At 42.6% G+C, this 22,768-nt stretch overlaps 1 protein-coding gene across 8 annotated transcripts in view; it reads left to right on the top strand.

The window, feature by feature from the left end:
- LOC103185430 (transforming acidic coiled-coil-containing protein 2) overlaps window positions 1-22,768 on the top strand; it is an 82,131-nt gene that overhangs the window by 6,509 nt on the left and 52,854 nt on the right. For all 8 annotated transcript variants that reach the window (XM_042336680.1, XM_042336679.1, XM_042336678.1 and 5 more), the window contains exons 2-6: window positions 3,773-3,880; window positions 13,071-13,184; window positions 13,680-13,814; window positions 14,281-14,382; window positions 14,842-14,955. In XM_042336680.1, the coding sequence (XP_042192614.1) occupies window positions 3,773-3,880; window positions 13,071-13,184; window positions 13,680-13,814; window positions 14,281-14,382; window positions 14,842-14,955 (573 nt within the window). The remainder of the gene's footprint in view (window positions 1-3,772; window positions 3,881-13,070; window positions 13,185-13,679; window positions 13,815-14,280; window positions 14,383-14,841; window positions 14,956-22,768) is intronic.

Genomic DNA, 22,768 nt, shown 5'->3' with positions numbered 1-22,768 from the left:
AGAATCTCCCTTGCAGCGTATTTGGAGAAAAAACGACAGCGTTACAATTGATCATAATTATAGATCCAGTTTTTGTAAATGTATTAATTTCCAGAGTAGTTAATAGTTAAATATCACCGCAGCTTCAGTGTAAGAGTATTTGGCTCTGAATTCTTAATAATTATAGTGCATAATCGGGTTGGTATAAGAACAGGAATTTCTGGTTGGACAGGCAATCTGCCGCTGGTTGTAGAGATTGCATAAGTAAGCTCATATTGTGAGTGCTGCCTGGCTCTAAAAAAGGATTGAAGTCGAATTCCCAGTTGCAATTTAATCCTTCCCAAAAGATACATCCCAAGCATACCAGACATTCGCTTCCCAGCAAGGAACAATCGAATTCCAGTAGATTTCTTTCAAGTAAATAGTTGACTCTTCTCCAGGCAAAAGAAAACTTTCTGGCAAAAACACTTCGGGAGATCAGCGAGAGCGGTTTACATTTACGTAGTGCCTTTCACATCGGGAGGACATCGGGAAAATCTTCACGAGGTGGATCAGGAGCTCAGGCTAGAAGGAAGCTGATAGAAAGTTTTTTGGGGAAGGTGTCCAAAAGCATAATAATAATAATAATAATTTCAGCGCCTTGGGACGTCCTCCTGATGTGAAAGGCGCTTATACAAATGTAATTTTGTTCTTTTTGTTGTTGTTGTATTTGATAGATCGCCTTATCAAGTCCTCGGGATGTCTCAAAGCGCTTCACAGGATATACTGTCAAGTGAATTGACTGCATATTTTGTGGGCAAAACGCAGCAGCCAACTGCGCACGTGGTTGAACAATGCACCACAATCGATCAAAACTGGAGACCGGTTACAAAATTGGATTGGGGGTGGGGTGGGGGTGAGCGGTTAGACAACAACAACAAGATTACATTTGTATAGTGCCTTTCACATTGGGAGGATGTCCCAATGCGCTGGACACTGTACAGCATTTCAGACCCAAGCTGTGGTCGGGAGGGGAAGGGTGGGGGGAGGGAAGGGGGGTGGCCGATGGCATGGTCGTAGAGGAGGGTCTTGAGGCAGGAGGCTAAGGAGGGGGTGAGTTGGAGTGACTGGGGGATGGAATTCCAGAGGTTGGGGGCAGAGTGGCTGAAGGCTCTCCCGCCAATGGTGGGGCGGGTGGGGCGGAGGACGTGGAGCAGACCAGAGCCGGCTGAGCGGAGGGAACAGGTGGGTTGGTAGGGGGTTAGGAGGTCGCAGAGGTAGGGTGGGGTGAGGCCATGGAGGGCTTTGTATGTGAGGACCAGGATCTTGAACTGGATCCTCTGGAGGATAGGGAGCCAATGGAGTCGGGCGAGAGAGAGAGTAGACAGAGAGGGCTACATGATTAATATCCTTACCAAAACACACAAGCCTGTATAGAGTACGGAATGGATCCGTTCAAATTTATTATACTTACAAGGGATCTCAGGATTTGTATAATGTGAATGTAATCTCCTATAGGGAAGAGTTTTCAAAATACAATACATGGACTTCTATCCTGACTCACCTCAGTGTCTGTGTTTACTAGTGTTACCTTAGCTCCTGATTTAAAGGAGTCAATTCCACCTCTTTTTTCTCTTCTTGCCCCTGTTGTTGACCTTTCTCCAGACTAGCCCCGAACAAACTCCATTAATAATAATCAGTAATGTTCCTTGCATTTGATAGAACGCCTTATCACGATTTCAAGGCGTCTCAAAGTGCTTCCAGGAATATACTGTAAAGCGTAGTGACTGTATATTTTGTGGGCAAAACAAGGCAACCAGTTGCATGCAACAGAGTCCCACAAACAGGCGTGGAGATGAGTGGCCACATTAAGGTAGCAGTGGACAGAGTTGTAAGAGGTAAAGCTTGCGGCTGATTTCAGAACCTGCCAACTTGTACAGTACATAAACTTTGCTGGGCAAAGCTTGATCGTTTCTACGCTGAGATAACTTCTTTCACAGTGCAATGCTCAAACCATCTTCCGGACATTAAAAACACACAGCTAAATTGCTCATTTGAATTGTGCTCGTGTTTTGAGCATAGGAGGGTGGGTGTGGGAGGAGGGAGGGATGTTATATTTTGCAGATTCGAAAATACATTTGATATAGGTTTTTAAAGGAGCATTTTTTTAAGGATTATGCAAGGATTATTATTTTTTTCATGGCAAGGATGTGCGGCAAATGTTTTTGAGGGAGACTATCTGAAAGAGCGGCATGTGTTTTTGCCATATGTGCCACAATAACATTGCTCACACTTGACACGATGATGTAACCCGACACGAGTTCCTTCAGGGCACCGTGAGTTGGAAATGCTGTAACGTGGGGATTAATAACCACCCAAAGCATCGAGTAGGAAATAGCAGCATAATTAATATACAACGTATATATAAGCCGCGCTTTCAGCCACCGCAGCCCGAGACTCTGGAACACTTTGCCTCTATCCCTCTGCCTTGCTTCTTCCTTGCACATCTTCCAGTTAAAGTCACCTCTCCGCTTCTCCCCCCCACCCCCCACCGCCACTGTCAAGTGCTCTGGGACACTACCCTGCCTTAAATGCTGCGTAAATGCAAGCTGTTGTTCCATAAGATGGACATGAACTCGGACGAGCCCCACACGTTCAGTGTTAAGTGACAATGTGCTTTTAAGCTCTGGATTGACTGCCAGTGATGGGGTGGGGTTCACCGCTTATTACTGTACGAAAAACAACACCGGAAGCTGAACATGTGACACTGCGTCACAGATGCTGATGGTTTCGGAATTTCTAAATGTAATCTTAGACCCAAAGAAAAAAAAAATTCCTCTTTGTTTTTCCTCAAAAGACTTTCTCATTCCAGGGTTTTCTAAACCAAGAGACTTTTAGCATGTTGTAGCATCTTGGCTTACAATAGGGCATTAAATACTATAAAGTGGAGCTTACACCTGTGGCCATAATCAATGCAATCAATGCCATTATGTTAGGTTATTAAAGCCTCAAATTTCTGCTGCAGACTTGCCCTACTAACGTCCTAACAGATGTGACTTGCTGCACAACACTCGGAGAGCAGACCTTTTGTGCATTCATTCGTTAAACGTTACATGGACAGTTCAAGGTGCAGAATAAAGTGATCTTTTGCAGGATAAGTGAGTCATGGAGCCCTGCATTAATCTTCAAATAATGGATCTTATTATTCTTTTAATAAGTAAAATATTCTGGACATTTGCACTTCTTGCTTCATGTTTTTTTTAAAATAAACTGTATAAAGTAAAACGAGTTAGGGATTTGGCGAATCATTGTATACTAAAAACTCAGGTATGTTGGCTGATCTCCAGGTGTTTTTTTTTAACAATCTCTGGAGGCTTGCTGACGATATCACTCAGAGACACCTCCCTTCTCTCCATGGGCTGAATTTCAGTTCTCGATCCCAGCGGAGAGAGAGTTGAGTCGCAGAATTTTACTTTCCTTTTTTCTCTCTCAAACCCGAGCGTCGGAGACAAACTAGATTGACGTCCCGGACTGCTTTTCGGGCAGTTGTTCAAATCGGACAAAGACTCGATTTTCTTGCATGTCAGGTATGACTGTGATTATACTCTGTTCAGCAGCTCAGGTGCCGAATCTGGAAAACAACAAGTGAGGCAGAATAGCATAGAAACCCTGGTTCTGTGCCTGCAGCAGATGGTGGGTTAAATGCTGCTGATAAGACAGAATAGACCCAGATTTTGTAGCAGATCTGCCTTTTGTCGTTCCAGCTGTTTATAGATTTCTTGTTGAATTCTGAAACATTTTTTTTCTTTTGCAGGCCTGTACTTGACTCTGATGTCTTGCCTCGTCCAGCATTGCCAAGCAGCATAATCAGCCCCGAGTCAACTCGAGTATCTGAGAGCTTCCCTTTGCCGGCACAAGAAAGGTAATTTCACGTGAAACCCTTCGCAAGTTGAGACTGGGGAAACGTAATGCTTGCAAGTTGTAAACTATAACTCATCACCGTTTGTTGTCAGAGCTTTGTGAATTTATTTTGCCATTTCGCAGCTCACCCCTTTCATTCCTGAATTCTCAACACACACGTTTATTACTTCCTAACATCTGTGAAAGCAATATTGAGTCAACTTCTGATTCTCAGAAATCTAAAGCAAGGTGGAACTGGGAAACTGTGTGTGGTGCAGAAAGTAATCTTTGTTCGTATTATTTTACAAAAAAAAAATAGCCTTGATAGTTAAACCATTTTATTCGGATGCTAATGTGTGGCAGCTGTCCTTGAAGGGCTCATCTTCCTTTTGAGTTCTTGGCTTTTCTTCATGTTGAGGTTCAGGTATTCACTTGAGGTCTACTTTTGTTTTGTTCTCCTCTTTGTCACAACCTTTGAGCTCGAGCTGGTTGAAAAAGAACTTTGAGAGTAGCAACAGCACCTTGCGAATGAAGGGTTTTTGGGGCAGTGTGTCTCAGGCACTTTTGGATTACTGGGCTATTTTTTCAGGCATCGATTTGCGCTCTCTGTAATCTAATGGAAAAAACGCTGCTTTACATGAAAAATTTAGACTTGGTTCACCACTTGGTAGGAGTTCTGAGCCAGGATTGCAACTGATACCTTACTGCATTAACAGATGTAAGTACTTTAAACAGAAGCAACCAGTTTGCTTCATTGGGATGAAGCTGATCCATTCTCACGAGAATGATTGTAAGCAATAGGTAACTTAATAATAAATAAAATAATAATCCTTGCGTTTGATATAGCGCCTTATCACAGCTTCGAGGCGTCTCAAAGCGCTTCACAGAATATACTGTAAAGTGGAGTGACTGTATATTTTGGGGGCAAAACGGGGCAGCCAATTGCACACAGTACTGTCCCACAAACAATCGTGGATTGAGTGATCAAATTATTATTATTATTATTTTAAAAAGAATTTGGAAGAGATTATACCCCTGGAAACGTCCAATCTACTAACAACCGAGTTCCTGTTTACTGCTAGGTAACCAGGGGCATGTAGAGTAAAGAAACCCAGGGCCTCTTGTTTGCAGGGCGAGTGCTCTAACCACTAAGCTACAGGACTCAACTTGACTAATGATTTTTTTTTTGCCGGGGGGCATGAGGAGGGTTTACTTATTAATTTATTATTCATCCCTTGGTTTCTTATACCATGCACCTTCCTGGTAATGAAGAGGGGTTAGCAATCTCTGCTCGCTCTGGGAGGCTAACCTACACGAGGGGCGCTATATAAATGCAAGCTGTTGTTGTTGTTGTTGTATGCTTCACAATGACCACTGTCTAGATCAGGAACTCTCTTTATGGGGATTTAAGCACCTCGGGATATCCTCCCAGTGTGAAAGGGCTATACAAATGTAATGTAGTATTGTATTGTATTTGTGACTCCCAAACCACATTCTCTAACTGTGTCAATCTACTAATTGCCAATAGTTTTGTTTACAAGATCACAGGATTTAGTTTGGATGAAAATTCATCCATTCACACCATCAAGCTGTTTTTCTTTTATTAAACGAGTCCTGTGTGCCGGGCTCAACCACCTTTCCTGGCAACATGTTCCAGTTGTGACTCTCAGCGTAAAGAAAAACTTCCTGGCATTCTATTCAGAAATTGCCTTTGCAACTTTAAACCCATGCCCTCTTCTTCTACCGTGTAAGAGCGTCCTAAAGTATTCTTGGTTTACCTTCTCAATCCCATTTGGAATGTTCAGCTTCCTCTTGCTGACCTGAAAATAGAAATCGTTGCCTGAACGATCATTTGTGGAGTCCTGTAGCTCAGTGGTTAGAGCACTCGCTTTGTAAGCGAGAGACCTGAGTTCATTTCCAGGCAGGGCGAAACCTTGGGCAAGTTTCCTTACTCCACACAGAGCCTAATAATAATCCCTCCAAAACTAAAAACAATAATTAAATTGGTCATTTTCAATCTACGACTGTTTGTGGGACATTGCTGTGCGCAATTGGCTGCCGCGTTCGCCCACAAATATACAGTCAATTCACTTTACAGTGTGTTCTGTGAAGCGCTTTGGGACGTCCTCCCGACGTGAAAAGCGCTATATCAAATGCAAGGATTATTATTATAATTATTATTATAAAGGAGCTGAAAAAATTTGGACACAGGAGTGGTGCCAGAGGACTGGAGAGTGGCCAATGTTACTCCCTGTACAAAAAGGGACAGAAGGACAAACCTGGGAACTACAGGCCAGTCAGCCTCACATCAGTAGTGGGGAAACTCCTGGAGTCTATAATCTGGGACAGAATAAATCTTCATTTAAAAGAATATGGGTTAATCAGGGACAGCCAGCACGGATTTGTTAAAGGCAGATCTTGTCTAACAGAATCTTGTCTAATAGAATCTTTCGATGAGGTAACGGAGAGGGTGGATAAAGGTAGTGCAGTTGATGTAGTTTATATGGACTTCCAAAAGGCATTTGACAAAGTGCCACATGAAAGACTTGTAAGAAAGATAGAAGCCCATGGTATAAAAGGGACAGTGGCAGCGGATCCAGAACGGGCTGAAAGACAGAAAGCAGAGAGTTGTGGTGAACGGCTGCTTTTCTGACTGGAGGGAAGTGTACAGTGGTGTCCCCCAGGGATCGGTATTAGGACCACTGCTCTTCTTAATATACATAAATGATCTGGACTTGGGTATAGCAAGTACCATTTCCAAGTTTGTGGACGACACAAAGTTAGGTAGGGTAGTAAACAGTGAGAAGGTTACCAGCCAACTGCAGGAAGACATAGACAGAATGGTAAAATGGGCAGACACATGGCAGATGAGTTTCATTGTAGAGAAATGCGAAGTAATGCATTTTGGTAGAAAGAATGAGGGGAGGCAATATAGGCTGGTAATACAGTCTTAAGGGGGGTGAAAGAGCAGAGAGACCTGGGGGTGCAGGTAAATGAATCCCTGAAGACGGCAGGACAGGTAGATAAAGCTGTCAAAAGGACAAATGGGATACGAGGCTTTATAAATAGGGCCATAGAGTACAAGAGTCAGGAGGTTATGATTAACCTATATAAAACACTGGTTAGGCCTCAGTTAGAATACTGCGCCCAGTTCTGGGCACCACACTATAGGAAGGATGTTAAGGCATTGGAAAAGGTGCAGAGGAGATTTACGAGGATGGTACCAGGAATGAGGGACCGTGATGCTGAGGAAAGGCTGGAGAGGTTAGGATTATTCTCATTGGAGCAGAGAAGGTTACGAGGAGACCTGATAGAGGTCTTCAAAATCATGAGGGGCTTTGATAGGTTAGAAAAGAAAAAACTGTTTCCACTGGTGGGTGTGTCGGTGACTCGAGGTCACAGATTCAAAATAGTCTCTAAAAGAAGCCGAGGGGAGGTGAGAAGAATTTTTTTCACGCAGCGAGTTGTTTGAATCTGGAACGCATTGTCTAAAAGGGCGGTCGAGGCTGATTCAATGACTACTTTTAAAAACGCGGTGGACGGGTATTTAAGGAGGACGGGTTTGCAGGGTTATGGGGAAAGGGTTGGGGAGTGGGATTGACATTACATTGCTCTTTTCAAAGAGTCGGGACAGACTCGATGGGCCGAATGGCCTCTTTTTGTGCTGTACAATTCTGCGATTCTATGATAAAAGGAATAACAACAACAACAACAAATTACATTTGTATAGCGCCTTTCACGTCAGGAGGACATCCGAAGGAGCTGGACAGTCAGGGATCCGCACCTGAGCAGGTGGTTGGGATCAGGAGAGGTGGAGGGCGGGGAGGGTAGTTGCTTACGTGCAGAGCTTTCAGTGTTCAGTGTTTGGTTTTAGCTAACAGTCCTCGGGCATGAAGTGTATATGAAGCTTCTCATTGCGATTAGTTTTACTGCTGGTAGCAATATCGCTTTGCTCCTAGCACTGAACGCAAGTGAATCCATGTCTGAGTGGGGTGACCAACTGTCTGAAAACTTGTTTCAACTCCTATCAAAATCTGCTGAAACTGTGGGTTATAGTCTACTCCGTAGGCAGCTCCAGCTGGTTAAGCTTCACAGATGACAATTGCATGGTTACAGGAGCGAAGGAACTTTGCGTTCTAAAAGCGATTTGATGGTATGCTTCAAGATCTTGAATCTTTTCCTTATAACCAATCTTGGCGACATTTCTTTTTCCCCAGTTTTTGCTTCAACCGAGAGTTACTCAAACAGCAATACCTACTTTTGCAGGGAGCGTGTTTCTCATGGTCTTTGCGAGTGTGTTTTATAGGAAGAATAGTGTGAGCCTTCGCTCTGAACTTAGGAGTTTCAGTATTTCTAGATGGATAGATAGCTCAATTGTACTTTACGAAGTGCAAAAATAGATCCTACTCTCCGCTTGTCTTTTACTTTTTATTTGCTTGTCTAGTAAGGATCAAAACTTCCAACGTATCAACTGAACTGGAGCACAACCCACAATGGGCAAGACAGGGTTAAGAGTTGAAGGGATGGAGGGAGGAATTTTAATTGCGATGACTAATCTGCTGGAACAACTGTTGTGAAATATTTCGAATCTTTCCAGTCCCAGCTGCGATCCCATGTCTGTAGGTCTGCAGTCGGATTGACGCACACATCATTAGACAGGCAACCAGCAGCTATGCGTTCATCACACAAGCCTTGTTCTTCAGTAATTTGCACATTGGATTTCAACTTCATCTCCTTAGCCATTCAAAGCGATAGGAAATCAAACTATTGGACGTCAATTGATTCTGGTCTCCAAGTTCCTGTGTCCCTTCCTCATGCACTAAAGTTTTTTTTTGCAACAGATGCCATGGAATGGGATCACATGTAGCCACACCAAAGGTCAAGTGCTTTCAACTCAACGCGATTTGAACGCAATTAGCACAACCCATAATACATCACTCACGGTGATTAAGAATGTCTCGGGGTTTATTAGCTCGGTCAGACTATTGGATTCTCATAACTCCTCGTATGATGGTGAAGCTGTCTCATAATCGTGACCGATATTAAATGATCATTTGTCAACTATTTTATCACTTTGCGGCTTGATTTGGCGACTTTTTAAAAATTGAGCAATGCGCAAACAACTTAATTTTCAAAGGCTTTGTGGACAGAACTGGCATTGAAATTTACACAAGTGATTCGAAAGTCGAGGTTTCTATAATTCCTGGAGTTTTCCCAGTGCTTTTGTTATAGATTCTAGGAAATTGCAGCACAGAGGGAGATGTGTTGACACATTAGGTCTGCCCTAGAGCAAGCTTCTCTACTGGAACTGTATACTGTCTCCCATCTCCTTGCTTTTTCCTTTGTCCCCTTTTGTTAATCTTCCTCGCAGTAGGTTAAAGCACACGCTCAGAGTGCTGGAGTCAGGATTATTTGGGTTATGGCAAAAATGCACATGTTTTCTTTCACCAAGCCATGCATTTATCTATCCTCATATCCTTCTCTCTTTATTTTCTCCATGAGACACGCAGTGGATGCGGTATTCCACAATGCTGTATTATTTTGGATGCTGTATTCCACAAATTCTCATGTGTTCATTTAAATATAATATTTTGTATCTAACACTCCGCCTTTGAGTTTTAGATACAAAATATTATATTTAAATTTTTTTTTGAATTGAACCGAACTATGAACCACTGAAATCAACAACAAATATTCATCTCCCTTTACTCCTGGAGTTCAATTCATTGTCAAAAGTGGTCTATCAATAGGCAATCTTGTTGTTAGCTGGGGAAGGACACTATCTGATTAGACTTTCCAGGTGACCGGTTGACTAACACAAGCACCATTCTTATCTCTCTGAAGGGTGATGACTGATCAGTTGTACTCAGTAACTGAAGCCGTACCATCGAAGGCGTATGTGTGTGTGTGTTTTTTTCCTGTTTTATTATTCTGGCTGCCGTTCTTGTATGTGTGAATATAACCTGGAGGGCAATCTCATGGATCAGATTTGCACCGTGGGTCTGATTTCAGCTGATCCGTTGGCACGTTTGTATCCTTTTTTCCTTTTCGAGTGGGGAGTGGAGATGAGGGGGTTAGGCAGTGTGATTCAGTGGTTTAGAGCTAAGTATGTGTCCATTTATCACAGTGGCGTGCGTAATACATTATCCGTGTATAACGCATTGACCTTACCTGACTATCTGGGGGACGTCGCAGGATCCAGTGTTTGAGTCTGGTGTACAATTCCGCAAGCTAATTCCAAACCTGAGTTCCTGGGAGACCCACACTCTGGTTTCCAGAGTGACTGTTTGAATACTATAGATCACATCAAAACACATGAGTGTGGTCTGACTGAGTCCACAGAAAGCATAATCAGCAGGAACACAAGAGGGTTGTTGTTTCAGGGCTAGTAATGCATATAATGTCAGCAAACTACGCAGTTCTAGCTGATTAAACTCCAGCCTTACCCCCAACATACCCTTCATGGCTTGCCAACCTGCACCTAATACTCCTGGAATTAGGTAAGCGAGTGTGGGCCACTCCGGAAAGGGAGTGTGCATTCCATTCCAACGCACAGGAGAATTTGCCTGTGGAGGTGGCAGAAACGTGTGGCGTTCTCAGTCTAGTTTGGATACGCTTAAGCATGGTGATGGGTTTCCGCACGTGCCAGACACCCCCCAAACAATTATGTCAGCCAGGATCCCTTGCAGCACAGATGCCAGCATTCCAAGGAAACGTCTTGTGTTCCTGAGACGTTTGGTGCTGATTTCTGATCACAGCGTTACAACGACAGCTGCTTATTGTAGCCTGTTTATTATCGTCAAACCTGAATAAACTGCTGAGAAGTCTTCCTGAACCTTTGTGATATACAAATTCAGTTGGAGTCAGATAAAGGGTTCATTAAGTCTGCAGATTTCAGAGATACGTATCCTATCTGGAAGGTAATCCATTATAATAATCCTCGCATTTGATATCGCGCCTTATCACGTCTTTGTGATGTCTCAAAGCGCTTTGCAGAATATACTGTAAAGTGAATTGGCTGTATTTTGTGGGCAAATTTGTTGCTGTAAATGTAAAATAATATCCTGTTGCATTTGGTATCACACTGATACTGTCAACATTGCTCGATATCGCTTCACAGGTTATTGCTGTAAAGTGAAAAGTCACTGTGTGTACTTGTGGGCTCCCTGTTGATTATTATCATTAGTAATAATAGCAATAATCCTTGCATTTGATACAGTACCTTATCACGTTGTTGAGACGTCTCAAAGCGCTTCACAAAATATATTGCAAAGTGAATCGAGTGTGTATTTGCACAGATTATTATTATTTTGTGGGCGAAATCAGCTCCTCTCATCCCACCTCACGGCTTCCTCGCCGTTTTATTGTTCCTTTTCAAATGTTTGTCCATTTCCCTTTTGAATGTGAAAACAGTGGAGTCAATATACAGCGTTTAGTGCAGACAATCAAATCATGGAACATTCACAAGGTCCTTATTTGGACTTGCATGATGGTGTGGCATTAATGCCGCCAGCTATCCAGGCTATTCCAGCTAACGTACAGACTGATTTACGTTCTGTCACTGTTAGTTTCAATTGCCCGGGTGGCGAGTCATAATCTGCATTTGTATCTTAATTTTATTGATATTGGAGCTAAAATGCATTCATCTTTGAGTTGGGTTTGAGTGAGATTTAGCGACTAGATTCAGTCTGAATTGCATCGATATGGAATGCCTTTCTACACATAGTATTGCTATAAATACTTTATTATTATAAATATTATTATAAATATACAGTCACTGTATCACATAAAAGCTTGGTGAAGTTTTGACGTGATAAGGTGCAATAGCAAACGCATGAATTATTATTATTTATACCGTATTGTTGACTGAGGGGCTGCCATCACACTATGGTTTAATTTGACAAATATACAGTTTTTTTAAAAAAAGTAGCACTGAACGCTTACAGCGCTCAACTAACAAACTGTAATCTTGCAGAGCTTGAGAGTTTGATCTGATCGACTTTATTATGAAGGCGGAACATTGTGCTGAGTGTTGGCAAAGCCTCATGTGTGTGTGTTCACTATCAGCAGAACTTCAGAGGTGACCTTGGTTGGTTCCGTACTCTTTATTGGGAATTGTTAAATTGACTTCATTATCAAGTTGTTTTCTGTTAATGAGGATAACTGCTCTTCTGGTGCTTTCATTGCCTTTCAGACTTGACAAATTGGTGCAGTTGTTTTCATCAGCTTTTCAGCAAACTCCGTATTACAGAGGATTTGGGAATTTTCTGCATACTTTTCTGTCAAAATCTTCCTTCGCGAGATTGCAATATATTTTGCTTGTGACTGCATGTTCACTTTCAGGGCTTCACAACAACAACTTGCATTTATATAGTGCACCTCATGCAGGGTAGTGTCCCAGAGCGCCTGACAATTGCATTCGAGTCGATGGACCTTTTGAGGGAGTGACAGTCTGCACAATTGAGGTTGACCTTATTGTAATGTGTTGATTAAATATCTGGGTATGAATGAGCACAAGTGCTCTGGGATGTTACCCTTGCATGAGGGGCCCTATATAAATGTAAGTTGTTGGTGGTATTTAACACTATTTAAATTTTGACTAAAATATTGTAGTACATGTGAACCTTGAAGTTATTTTACAAAGAGCTTCCTTGCTTTTGTCATACCTTACTCCTAATAATTGTTGTAAATAAGATACAACAAAAGTAAGATGTGACAAATTGTTATTCCAACAACACATTTTTAAAGGCTGAATGGAGTAGTAATGATCATCAGTACTAGATTGTCGCTGGAGGCGGTGAGAGAGGCCCTATCGTGAAACTCAGTGATATGTTTTGCGGTGCCCTGGCATGATGCAAGCTCAGTGGGAATTTGCTTATCAAGTGGGATGCAGTCCCCTCCACTTCAACGTTTATTTTTTATTTAAAAAAAGTTTACCCAATGCGTGACACCCAAATTATACAGTCAGCTTAGTTGAGCGATGACATGATGCAGTCCACATCTGAATTGTATGTGTCCAGCTTGCATTCCCTGAAAAAAATTACAGTATGTTGGTCCTCTTATGAAGACAACAGAGGCCCTTTGGATATGAAAGCTTTCGATTGATGTATTTTGTTGGGTGACTAAAGACATTTTAAGTTAACCTGTTTTCTTACTGTTTGGCACGAGCTGAGGAATACCTGTCCTGATAAATTGTTGGTTGTGTTTTTCAGCGTTCCCGTATCTCGTGGTCGTAAAGGACCAGCAGTTTCTCCTCTTTTGCCTCTGCTGCCCGACGACGTAGATAAAGCATCTGCTGACCCAACACTGCAGGAAGAGCTTGCCAGGTACGCTGCACAAACACATCCCACTAACGCATTGTGATTTGGGGAGAATCTTTGTGCCGTGTTTTGTGATGAGTAACGAGTCGCAAATATTTCACGGACCAGTTATAGCACAGCCTGGGGCAGCTCACTGGGGTTCCGTCACACAAAAAGGCAGAGAAGGACAACTTCTTGAGACTATTTGACACATTTAATTTACAGCAAATGTTTTGCCCCAGTGACTCTATGTGCCACGTATCTGGAAACTTAACAACTGCACATTGCAGCAAGATTCAATTAATATCTTGGCAGCTGAAGGATTTATTGGATTCTGCAGTCATTTCTCTACAATCTGTACGCTTGTTGTTTTAATGCAGTTCAAGAATATATTTTATTCTGTGTTGTGAGTAAAAAAGGTAGAGTTGAGACGTTACCTATCATGTCGAAAATCTCAAAGTGTTTAGCAAAGTTTCTGTGAAGTGTAACAATGGTCTATTTGTCTCTATTGTGTATCTCCAGTGTTTCCTTTCCTTGTGAATTGGAAGAGCCATTGGTTCCTTCTGCGTCTTTATCTCCATCTCTTTCATCTCTGGAACCAGATGGTGCAGATGAGGTGACTTCTGAAGCAACAGATCAACAGACAGAGCTTGTGAGGTGTGTGATGCAAAGATTTTGTGGAGTCCTGTAGCTTGGTGGTTAGAGCACTCGCCTCACAAGCGCGAGGACCTGGGTTCGATCCCAGGGCAAACGTTGGGCAGGTTTCCTTACTCCACATGCTTCTGTTTCCCTAGCAGTAAGTAGGAACTCAGTTATTAGCCGATTGGCGGATCACTTTTCAGTGGGTAATAATTCCTTTTTAAAAAAAATACTAATTTGGTCACTCAATCCATGACTGTTTGTGGGACATTGTTGTGCGCAATTAACTTGTATCTATGGGGTTGGTTACAGGTTGAGCAGGCTGTTGAAATGTCAACATAGGACACTAAAGCTGACTGGCATCTTAAGAGATTTTATCTTCTGAGTCCTATTGAGTTATGATTGCAGTAGCAAAACTGCATGTATAAATCTTCTTAAGCTATAGTTCACCCGGGCATAAAGGTTTTTTTCACTTTTTTGCCAGTAATACTGTGCCTTGTGAGATCACAAGGTCAATTCCTCCGCTACCTCTTGTGGACACTGATACAGAGACCGCTGAGGGCTCCTCGGAGCAAGATTTGATAAGGTAAACTACTTCTGCTCTTCGTATGTTCACTCTCAGTGCAGAGTAAAACACTGCAGCTTGCCACTGCAGTAAGCTATGGGGTTTTAGCTGGTTAGACTCCAGCAGTTACTCGAACGCACACTCTGGTGTCTCCAAGCCTTGGCTCTTGCCGACCTGCGCCTAATACTTCCCGGAATTAGGTAAGCAGGATGCTTCCCTCCAGGGAGAGAGTGCGCATTCCATAACAACAACCCACCTCTGGGATTTCCATGTGTAGGTGGGATGCATGGAACTCTCAGTTCGGTTTGGACACTCTTAAGCACTGTGATGGGTTTCTGCATGTGTCCGAAACGTGGCTGACTCCCCCCACCCCCCCCCCCCCCCCAAAATACCCATCTGAATTATAGGTGTATTTCCTTTTGCTTTAAATACAGGAATATGCCTCGAGGTGCATTGCTGCTCATGTTCTGTGTTTTCCAGAGCTTCTGTGTCCTGTGACAGTGAAAAGCCAGCAGCTCCCCCTCTGCCTTCTCCTCCTTCCAGTGAAGCTGAACTGTTGACTGGTACAACAGCACTGCAGACAGAGCTCGTGAGGTAGGTCCTGCCAACGTTCTCTTAACTCGTGAGTTGTGGGCTTGTTGTGCTTACTTGCGGGCTTCTTAAGTGGAGAAGAATTTAATTAAGCTGAAGAATCAGTTTGATTGACCTAATTTCGCACTGGGCTCTGTCTGGGTGTGCGTCGGATTGAGTGTGAGTTGAGGAGTTCTTGCCTGTAGGGCGGTGCTCTCTAGCGGAGAGTGTCTGTCATTGCAGCTGCTCTTCTTTATAAAGCGGCAGTGACAGTAGTACTGTACGAATCAAACGGCAGGTCTAAGATCTTCTGGAGCAGGCAACTGCTTCATTCAACTATTGGAAAACAATACATTAGGTTACTCCACTCAGCTGGGGATTGAATGGGGGGGGGGGGGGGTTCAGCGGACAGGAGGAGAGAGCGTTCTAGACAAAGAGTCCACTTGGTTTAACAAGTCGTTTTTTCAATTGTGTTTGGAATTAATGTGCAACGAGTTGTAAAGCCATGCGGGCGTGCAAGGACGCGGTTAGTGATAGACTCAATGCGGATCATGAAAGTGGATCATTTGTGTGTGATCTTGCCATTTGTGTGGTACCTTACCAGACTGTTCATAACACGACACAGTGGTTTAGAAAGCAGCTGTCTGAAGAATGTGTCCTGAGCAGAGCGCGCTCAACCATGGAAATAGCTGCTTTGGTGATTGCTGACTGCTCCCATACGCAGGGCGTGGAGACGTCATTTCAAAGGCTGTTAATTATTAGGTGTAAATGTCTAGGTTCCTCAGTGGAATAAGAGCTTGTAAACCAGCACCCATCTCTCTGTCAAATGATCACTTTATTTGTAACTAATGATATGGTAATGTTACACAGTAATTGACACCCTCCCTCTTTATAATGTGCAGCCCAAACCGTACCAATGCTATATATCTAGACTGGAGATACAAAAGTTCATAAACTGGAGCGCGCTCAATGTAGCACCAGAATCTCGGAGTTTAGTTTATTCGGAGGGTAATAATACTTTTTTTTAAAATAAAGCAACAATAATTTGGTCACTCAATTCACGACTGCTTGTGGGACACTGCTGGGCGCTATTGGCTGCCGCGTTTCGCCCCAAAAATATACAGTCAATTCACTTTACAGTATGTTCTGTGAAGCGCTTTGAGACGTCTCAAATATATGATAAGTTAGCGCTATATCAAATGCAAGGATTATTATATTATAGGCAAGAAATGAGGCAGCATTGTCTTGACCTCTACTTTGTAACTCCCTGTCTCCGTTGTTCCATATTCCTAGTTAAGGTACAGTTGTACTTGATCCTCTAAACTGGCCAGAATTCTCAGTGTAAATCAGATGCAAGTGCTGCATATCCCAAAGAGAAACTTTCTGGTAAATGAATGTTTTTTGTGTTGAAGAAACAGTGAAGTATGCAGCTGATTGGATTTTAACAATATTGATTTCTAGATATATTTTCTTATACTTGTACACAAGCAAAACAGTTTCATAAACCACTTGTATCAAGATAAACCCCGGACTGCAAATCCGACAATGTTCTCTAGTAAAATTACGTGAGCATCTATCTATAAATATACTGTGGCATTAATACCCCGCGATGATTGTTCTGATATACTTTAGTATAAATCAGCTTAAAGGAAATTCAGGCATTGGATAGCTCAGAACCAGTAGAAAGTGATGGTGGGTGCTTTACTGCAATAGTGGTGATTTTTTTAAGCATGACTGCTGTTGTACTGAGAACAGGTGTGGGTAAAATGGTGACGGTTCATTTTAGGATTTTTTTAACAAGAAACCCATGCATTGCATAAGGTCTTGTGTTCCAATGGAAAAGCATCTCTTGCATTCACCCCAAATTACGCAGTCACTCAGTATATCATGTGAAACTCTTATCAGCTGTCGTGAAAGGTGCTCTTCCAAATGTAAGGATGATTATTTATTTCTAATTTTACTAGAGAGCGATTAATCAGAGTGAAATGTAAAGTAAATTAGTAGTTTGCTTTCAGTAGCTATACATTGCTTGGACCACAAGCCCGGACTATCTGGTCCGTGAAGGGAAATGGGAGTTCAACAGCAGGCTGTCACTCAATGCCGTTGATAATGTAGTTGGGTTATAAGGCATCGCGATTAACATCTCTGCTCTCTGACCATGCAAATGTATCTGTCAGGATCTCTTGGGGGATATCAGTGGATGAGCCTGTCACAAGATTAGAGAAAAGCTGTTAGAATCGTGCCAAGATCCACCATTAGAATCAACAACTAAAACAACAACTTGCTCTTATATAGCGGCCTTCATGCCAGACAGCGTCTCGAAGCGCTTAGCAATTTAGAGTACAGGAGGAGGCCATTTGGCCCCTCTAATCTGCTCTGGCTCTCACAGTAAATGATCCATTCAATCCCAATGCCCTGAGCCATCCACACACTCCTTCAAGCCTTTTTCTTTCCTGTACCTGTCTAATTCCCTCCTGAAACCACAATAGATTCTGCTTCTGTCACCTTACGTGACAGGATATTCCATGTCCCAAGAACAACTCTTTATGTGAAAACTAATCTCCTAAACTCTCCTTTCACTCTTCTTCTTACTATCTTATACAAGATTAACTGGGACTCAGCTGTGTGTGTCCTCGGTTAGTACGAGCTCAAGTCCTGACGTGAGGCTTGAACCCACAACCTTCATCCCATTCTCTTTCACACCTCTAATTCTGTCCCGTGTCAGGATTATTTAGATGTATAGCATTTACTTTCGAAAGTTATAAGATTCTTAAATGTGAGTCCAAAATACACGACTAAATTTTCAAATAATAATCTGGGTTTGACATTTATCCCACAGCAGTGTATTGTTAATGTTGGTCTGTGTTGGACGCATGTTGTAGAATAGTTTCCCCACCCCACCACCCCACCCAGCTCTTTGTCTCCAGCTCGCTCGCCTGTGGCCGATCGGTGCATGAAATGAAACAGCCTGATCTTGGTGTGTTCCACCCTGTGCAAGTTGTGGAGCTCTGCAGTTCTGTTTTGCTGTTCAACAGACTGCTCTGATAACATCAGTGCCTCGGGCAAGATACTCACACTCCGTGGGTGCTCTGTGAAAAATCAGCATTCTATCCTTTAGCTGAATAAAATGTAATGCAAGAATTGCTCTTCCATTGGAGGAAAAAAATAGGACAATTCCAATGGGATTGGAAAAAATCCCACAAATCCTATCTTTCAGTTAAGTACTATGGAAAAAGCCAAAAGATGCCTTTTATGTTTCCAGCAATATGATTATTCAAAGACTGGTTGCCGTAAGGGGGATACAGTCAAATCTCTGTTTTTCTTTATCTGTCCCACAAACACACCATAATGTAGAGTTTATTGTTGTCAGTTTTTCCAGGAAATACCTATTTTTTTGACTGACCTAAGCTAAATCTTTTGTCCCACCCCAGAAATCTAATTTGCACTTCAAATAAAATATACGTTTTTTTTTACTCCTCCTTCCCTTCTTAACTGGTGAAATTTGCCATCCAATTAAATGTAAATCTGTGCACTATTTCCATGTGTCTCGCTGATGTTGCCGTGGGCCGTCGACTAGGCATATGTAATATCCAGAACCCGTTTGAACAAAACTTTTCCTAAGCTCCTGTAATTGACACAGTTCGCGCAAAGCTGTTCAAATTCTCTTGTCAATTTTAAATTGTGGAAAATGAATCTCCTGATCAAATATATCAGGCAATGGCGTGTAAGTGCATCATTGTACCACAAACAGAAGCAGAGTAGAACAACTCCCTGCCTCATTTGCATCTTTGAAAGCTAGTTCCTGTGATAAATAATGCTTGCATTTGATATAGTAGCTTTTCACACCAAAATGACTTGAGGCACTTGGCTGGACCAATCAGTTCTTTTCTTGATGGCCAGGTACCGAAATAATGATAGCAGATCGGATCAATGTTGTGCGGCTTTGTCCCGAGCTTTTTTTCCAAGGTTTCCATTGAAATGGTTTGAGAATCTACCTCCCTTCTCCCCCTCTCTGACTCTCACCCGCTTCACCGGGGTTCTCACTACATGTCTCAGCGTAACAGAATGACCCAGGTTATTTTGCTCCTCTGGTTCGTTCACTTTTTTTAAAAATTGCGTAAATAAAGGTTAAAACGTTTTATTCTGATTCAGAATTGTAATTGTAGACACCAAAAGGGTGTAAAAATTCATAAAAAGGAGATGATAGTAATAATAATCCTTGCATTTGATAAAGAGCCTTGTCACCTCTTAGCAACGTCTCAAAGCGCTTCACAGAATATACTGTAAAGTGAATTGACTGTAAATTTTGTGTCCTCCACATTAATCTCACTTCCTCCTCGGATACTCTTTCAAAACCCAGTTGATTAGCCTCTGTTTTATCTGGACTGTGCCTTTTATGTCTGCCTTCTCTTTAAATCAAATTGACGCGATCATTGTTTTTAAAGGAGAGAAATCCTGGTGGATTTAACAAAGTCTGCGTTCATCCCGATAGCAGAAATGCTGAGCAGATCCAATGGCCATTGTGCCCGAGACCTTGAGCTCCATTGATTTTGCTCCATCCGCTTGATGTAGGGCCAGTGACACACTTTGGTTTCGCAAATGTAATTAATGGACGCAGTTTTGAAGTAGCACGAATTCAGCAGGAGCTCAGGTCACATCGTAAAGGAAGTAATAAACATTCCCACTAACATGGTAAGCCTCAACTGGAATAGCAACATCTCCGACGTACTTTACTGTAACTAATTATCAAAGCTGGATCCATCAAATATCCAGGGGTGGTCACGTGCAGATTCTGTTCATAAGACATCAATCGCTAAAAGGTTCCTTTTCTTTTCACAGGGAATGATGCCAAGTCTTTTTTTTGTGTGTGTGTGTGAGGGTAATCGAGGGGTAATGGGAAATGGAATTAAGAGTGGTAGAGAGTCTTGCAATGTAGAGTGTAAAACATTGTCACAGTCTAGTTGGCCTGTTTCCATGCTGTAACATCCTATGTAATTGTGTAAATTTTGCTAATACATCATCTTCAAGAAGTCTCAAAGCGCTTCACAGAATATAATAATAATCCTTGCATTTGATATAGCGCTTTTCACGTCTTCTAGACGTCCCAAAGCGTTTTCACAGAATATACCGTAAAGTGAATTGACTGTATATTTTGTGGGCGAAATGCGGCAGTCGATTGCGCGCAGATCCCGTTGAATACCAATGATGAGAGCAATGGATTACTTCTGCTTGTTTTATTTCAATTGGAAGCGCAGTGCAGTCAGAGTAGACGTGAGTGCAATCTAACCCGAGTTGTCAATGAATGAGTCCAATCACAAAAGCAGCTTTGTGCTTACGCTGTTATTATCTGCTGTGAAGCCAAGTGTAGTGTGGTGAAAGGTTTACATATGAAAGACACTCCTCTGTATCCCTATCTGGGTTCCCCTGCAGATATAACCCTCTGGTGCCAAATGTCTAGATGGGTTTATTGCTGTCCTGCAATAATCGTTCAAACACAGGTGACCCAAGGCTAGGAAGCCCACATGAATAATCCCACAGGATTGATTCTCATGCTCCCTCCCATTGTGTGATAACATTTCCTGCTCCTTCCCTGACTCCCCTATGCCCATATTCCCAAGTATCATTTGTATTATGAGGATAAAACTTGCATTTTGACATAGCACCTGGTATCACAGCATTGAAACGTTTCGAAATTGCTTCACGGGATGTTTCTGTGACACTTAGCCACATTGTGTTAGGAACGTAGGAACAAGAGTAGGCCATTCAGCTCCTTGAGCCTATTCCACCATTCTACTAGATCATGGCTGATTTGTAACTCAACTTCTATTTTGTGGGCCATTATGATAGCCAATTTGCGCCCAGCACCGTCCCACACACAGCCATGAAGTGAATGATAATTTCATTTGGGAGGTTGTTAGCCCAGGACACAGGGAAAAACTCCCTTCTCTTTTGCAGCAGTGCCATAGAATCTTTTACATCCACCGGACTAATCGCAAAATACCGCAGATGCTGGGAATCTGAAATAAAAACAGAGAGAGCTGGGAACAAATAAAACATCTGGATGCTGCCTGACCTGCTGAGTGTTCCCAGTGACTTCTGTTTTTGTAGGTAGACTGGACTTTGGTTTAGTTTAACTTTAGTTTAGTTTTTAGTCTCATCCGAAGAATGGCATCTCAAACAGTATAGCGCTCACATTGCAACTTGTGAATCGCTGTGAGACGTTTCAACGATGTGATAAAGCGCTACAGCAAGTGTAAGATTTATTATTGTTATTATTACTATGAGTGGGCTTTGTTGGCCTGAATGTGGGTTTGCTTGTTCCGTGCTTTCTTTTGTTTTTAATGACGGTGATTTGAAGCGATACTGATGTCTTGGATCTGACCCTCTTTTTGGTGGCAGACAATGAAACGAAAGGCAACGCAGCATGATTTGTGTTTGAGACCCATAATGAAAATGACGTCAGGCTCTTCCTTCCCATCCCCCCCCATTAACAAAGCAAACGGCTGCTCCATTCGGATTTCCAGGAATACTGTGCCCCTTTAACCCTCAGCAAGTGTCCTGTTTCTTCATGCATGATCTGTGAATTGGGTTTCCTTGGCGACAGCAATCAATGAGTTAAATACAATAGTCCTGCAGATCAGATACCCAGTCCTCTCAGGCTATGCACTGGCTTCTGTTGACATGCTGTCTACTTCCCTTGGTGGAATATTCCATTCTCAATAGGGATGTACAGTTCTGCAAAAAATAAATCACCTTCATTCCCTTCTGTATCTTAGGAGAATAAACATTTGATTTAATTTGTGGTCGGTCCTGTAAACGGTATCCCTTCATGTTGGCTTGCATTTTAAGCCACTATTTTTATTCACGCGAATCATTTTGGGGGAGAACAATGTGCTTGGCCTGTTTTCACAGCTCTTCAGTAGTTGTTCAGCTGCCTGTGTTGTGTGTGTGTGTGTGTGCGCTTATAGGGAGGAGTCATCTTTATCCTGTTTTTCTCCCCACCTTATCGCTCGCCGTTTTATGTGTGAGCCTGTGGCTGTACTTAGTCGCGTTAGCTTTGTTTTGTGGCTGGTCACGTCATTGGCATGTATTCCACACGGTAGCCAGGAAAGTCTCTAGTAATATCGATGCAACCAGGAGCTGGCAACTGCTCAGAGATCAGCAACGGCCACTACAGTATTGCTGTCACTACTGATGCAAACAGCTGTTCCCATCTGCAGTGCAGCATCGCAGCCCTACAGCCAGACCTCTCCGGGCTTTTCGCTGGTGGAGCTAACAAGGAGGCTGGCCCTGCTTGGAGCTTCTTTACAGGGGCAAACCAGCCAAGGATGGGAGGGTCCCAATCTGTGCAGCAGAGCCAGGCAGTCAGCCTGAATCAGGAACCTTCAGAGGCTATGTGAGTCCTGTATCACTTTCTAGCTTTTCAAGCGTAATTCCCTGCCTCATCTCGAGGCCTGCAGTATTGTCAGGCATCACAGTATAGTCAGCGTCGATTAGATGCAATTGTCCCTGTGCTTTTTCTTAAGTCGAGCCTGTCTGCGGTGCACCCCTAAAGGATGATACTTGATGATATTCTCAATAGCATAAGGTTCATAATGATTTGCTGTTTGACAAACTCGTAAAATAAATAAGATCGCTGATACCTGTGACCATTGATTATTGCGTGTAAGAAGAAACGAAAAGCAGTGCTAAATAATTTGAGTGTGATTTTAGTTTTTTAGTTTGAGTATGGCTTTTTAGAATGCAGAGTGACCACAGCAGCAGTTTGGACTGGTCTGCCCTTTTTCTTTTGTATGAAGTGCCACATTGATGCAGTGCACATCTCTTGTTAAGGGGT

Source organism: Callorhinchus milii, unplaced genomic scaffold (assembly GCF_018977255.1).
Source record: "Callorhinchus milii isolate IMCB2004 unplaced genomic scaffold, IMCB_Cmil_1.0 Scaffold7, whole genome shotgun sequence".
NCBI classification, from domain to species: domain Eukaryota; kingdom Metazoa; phylum Chordata; class Chondrichthyes; order Chimaeriformes; family Callorhinchidae; genus Callorhinchus; species Callorhinchus milii.
This window is presented reverse-complemented; position numbering and strand designations above follow the sequence as displayed.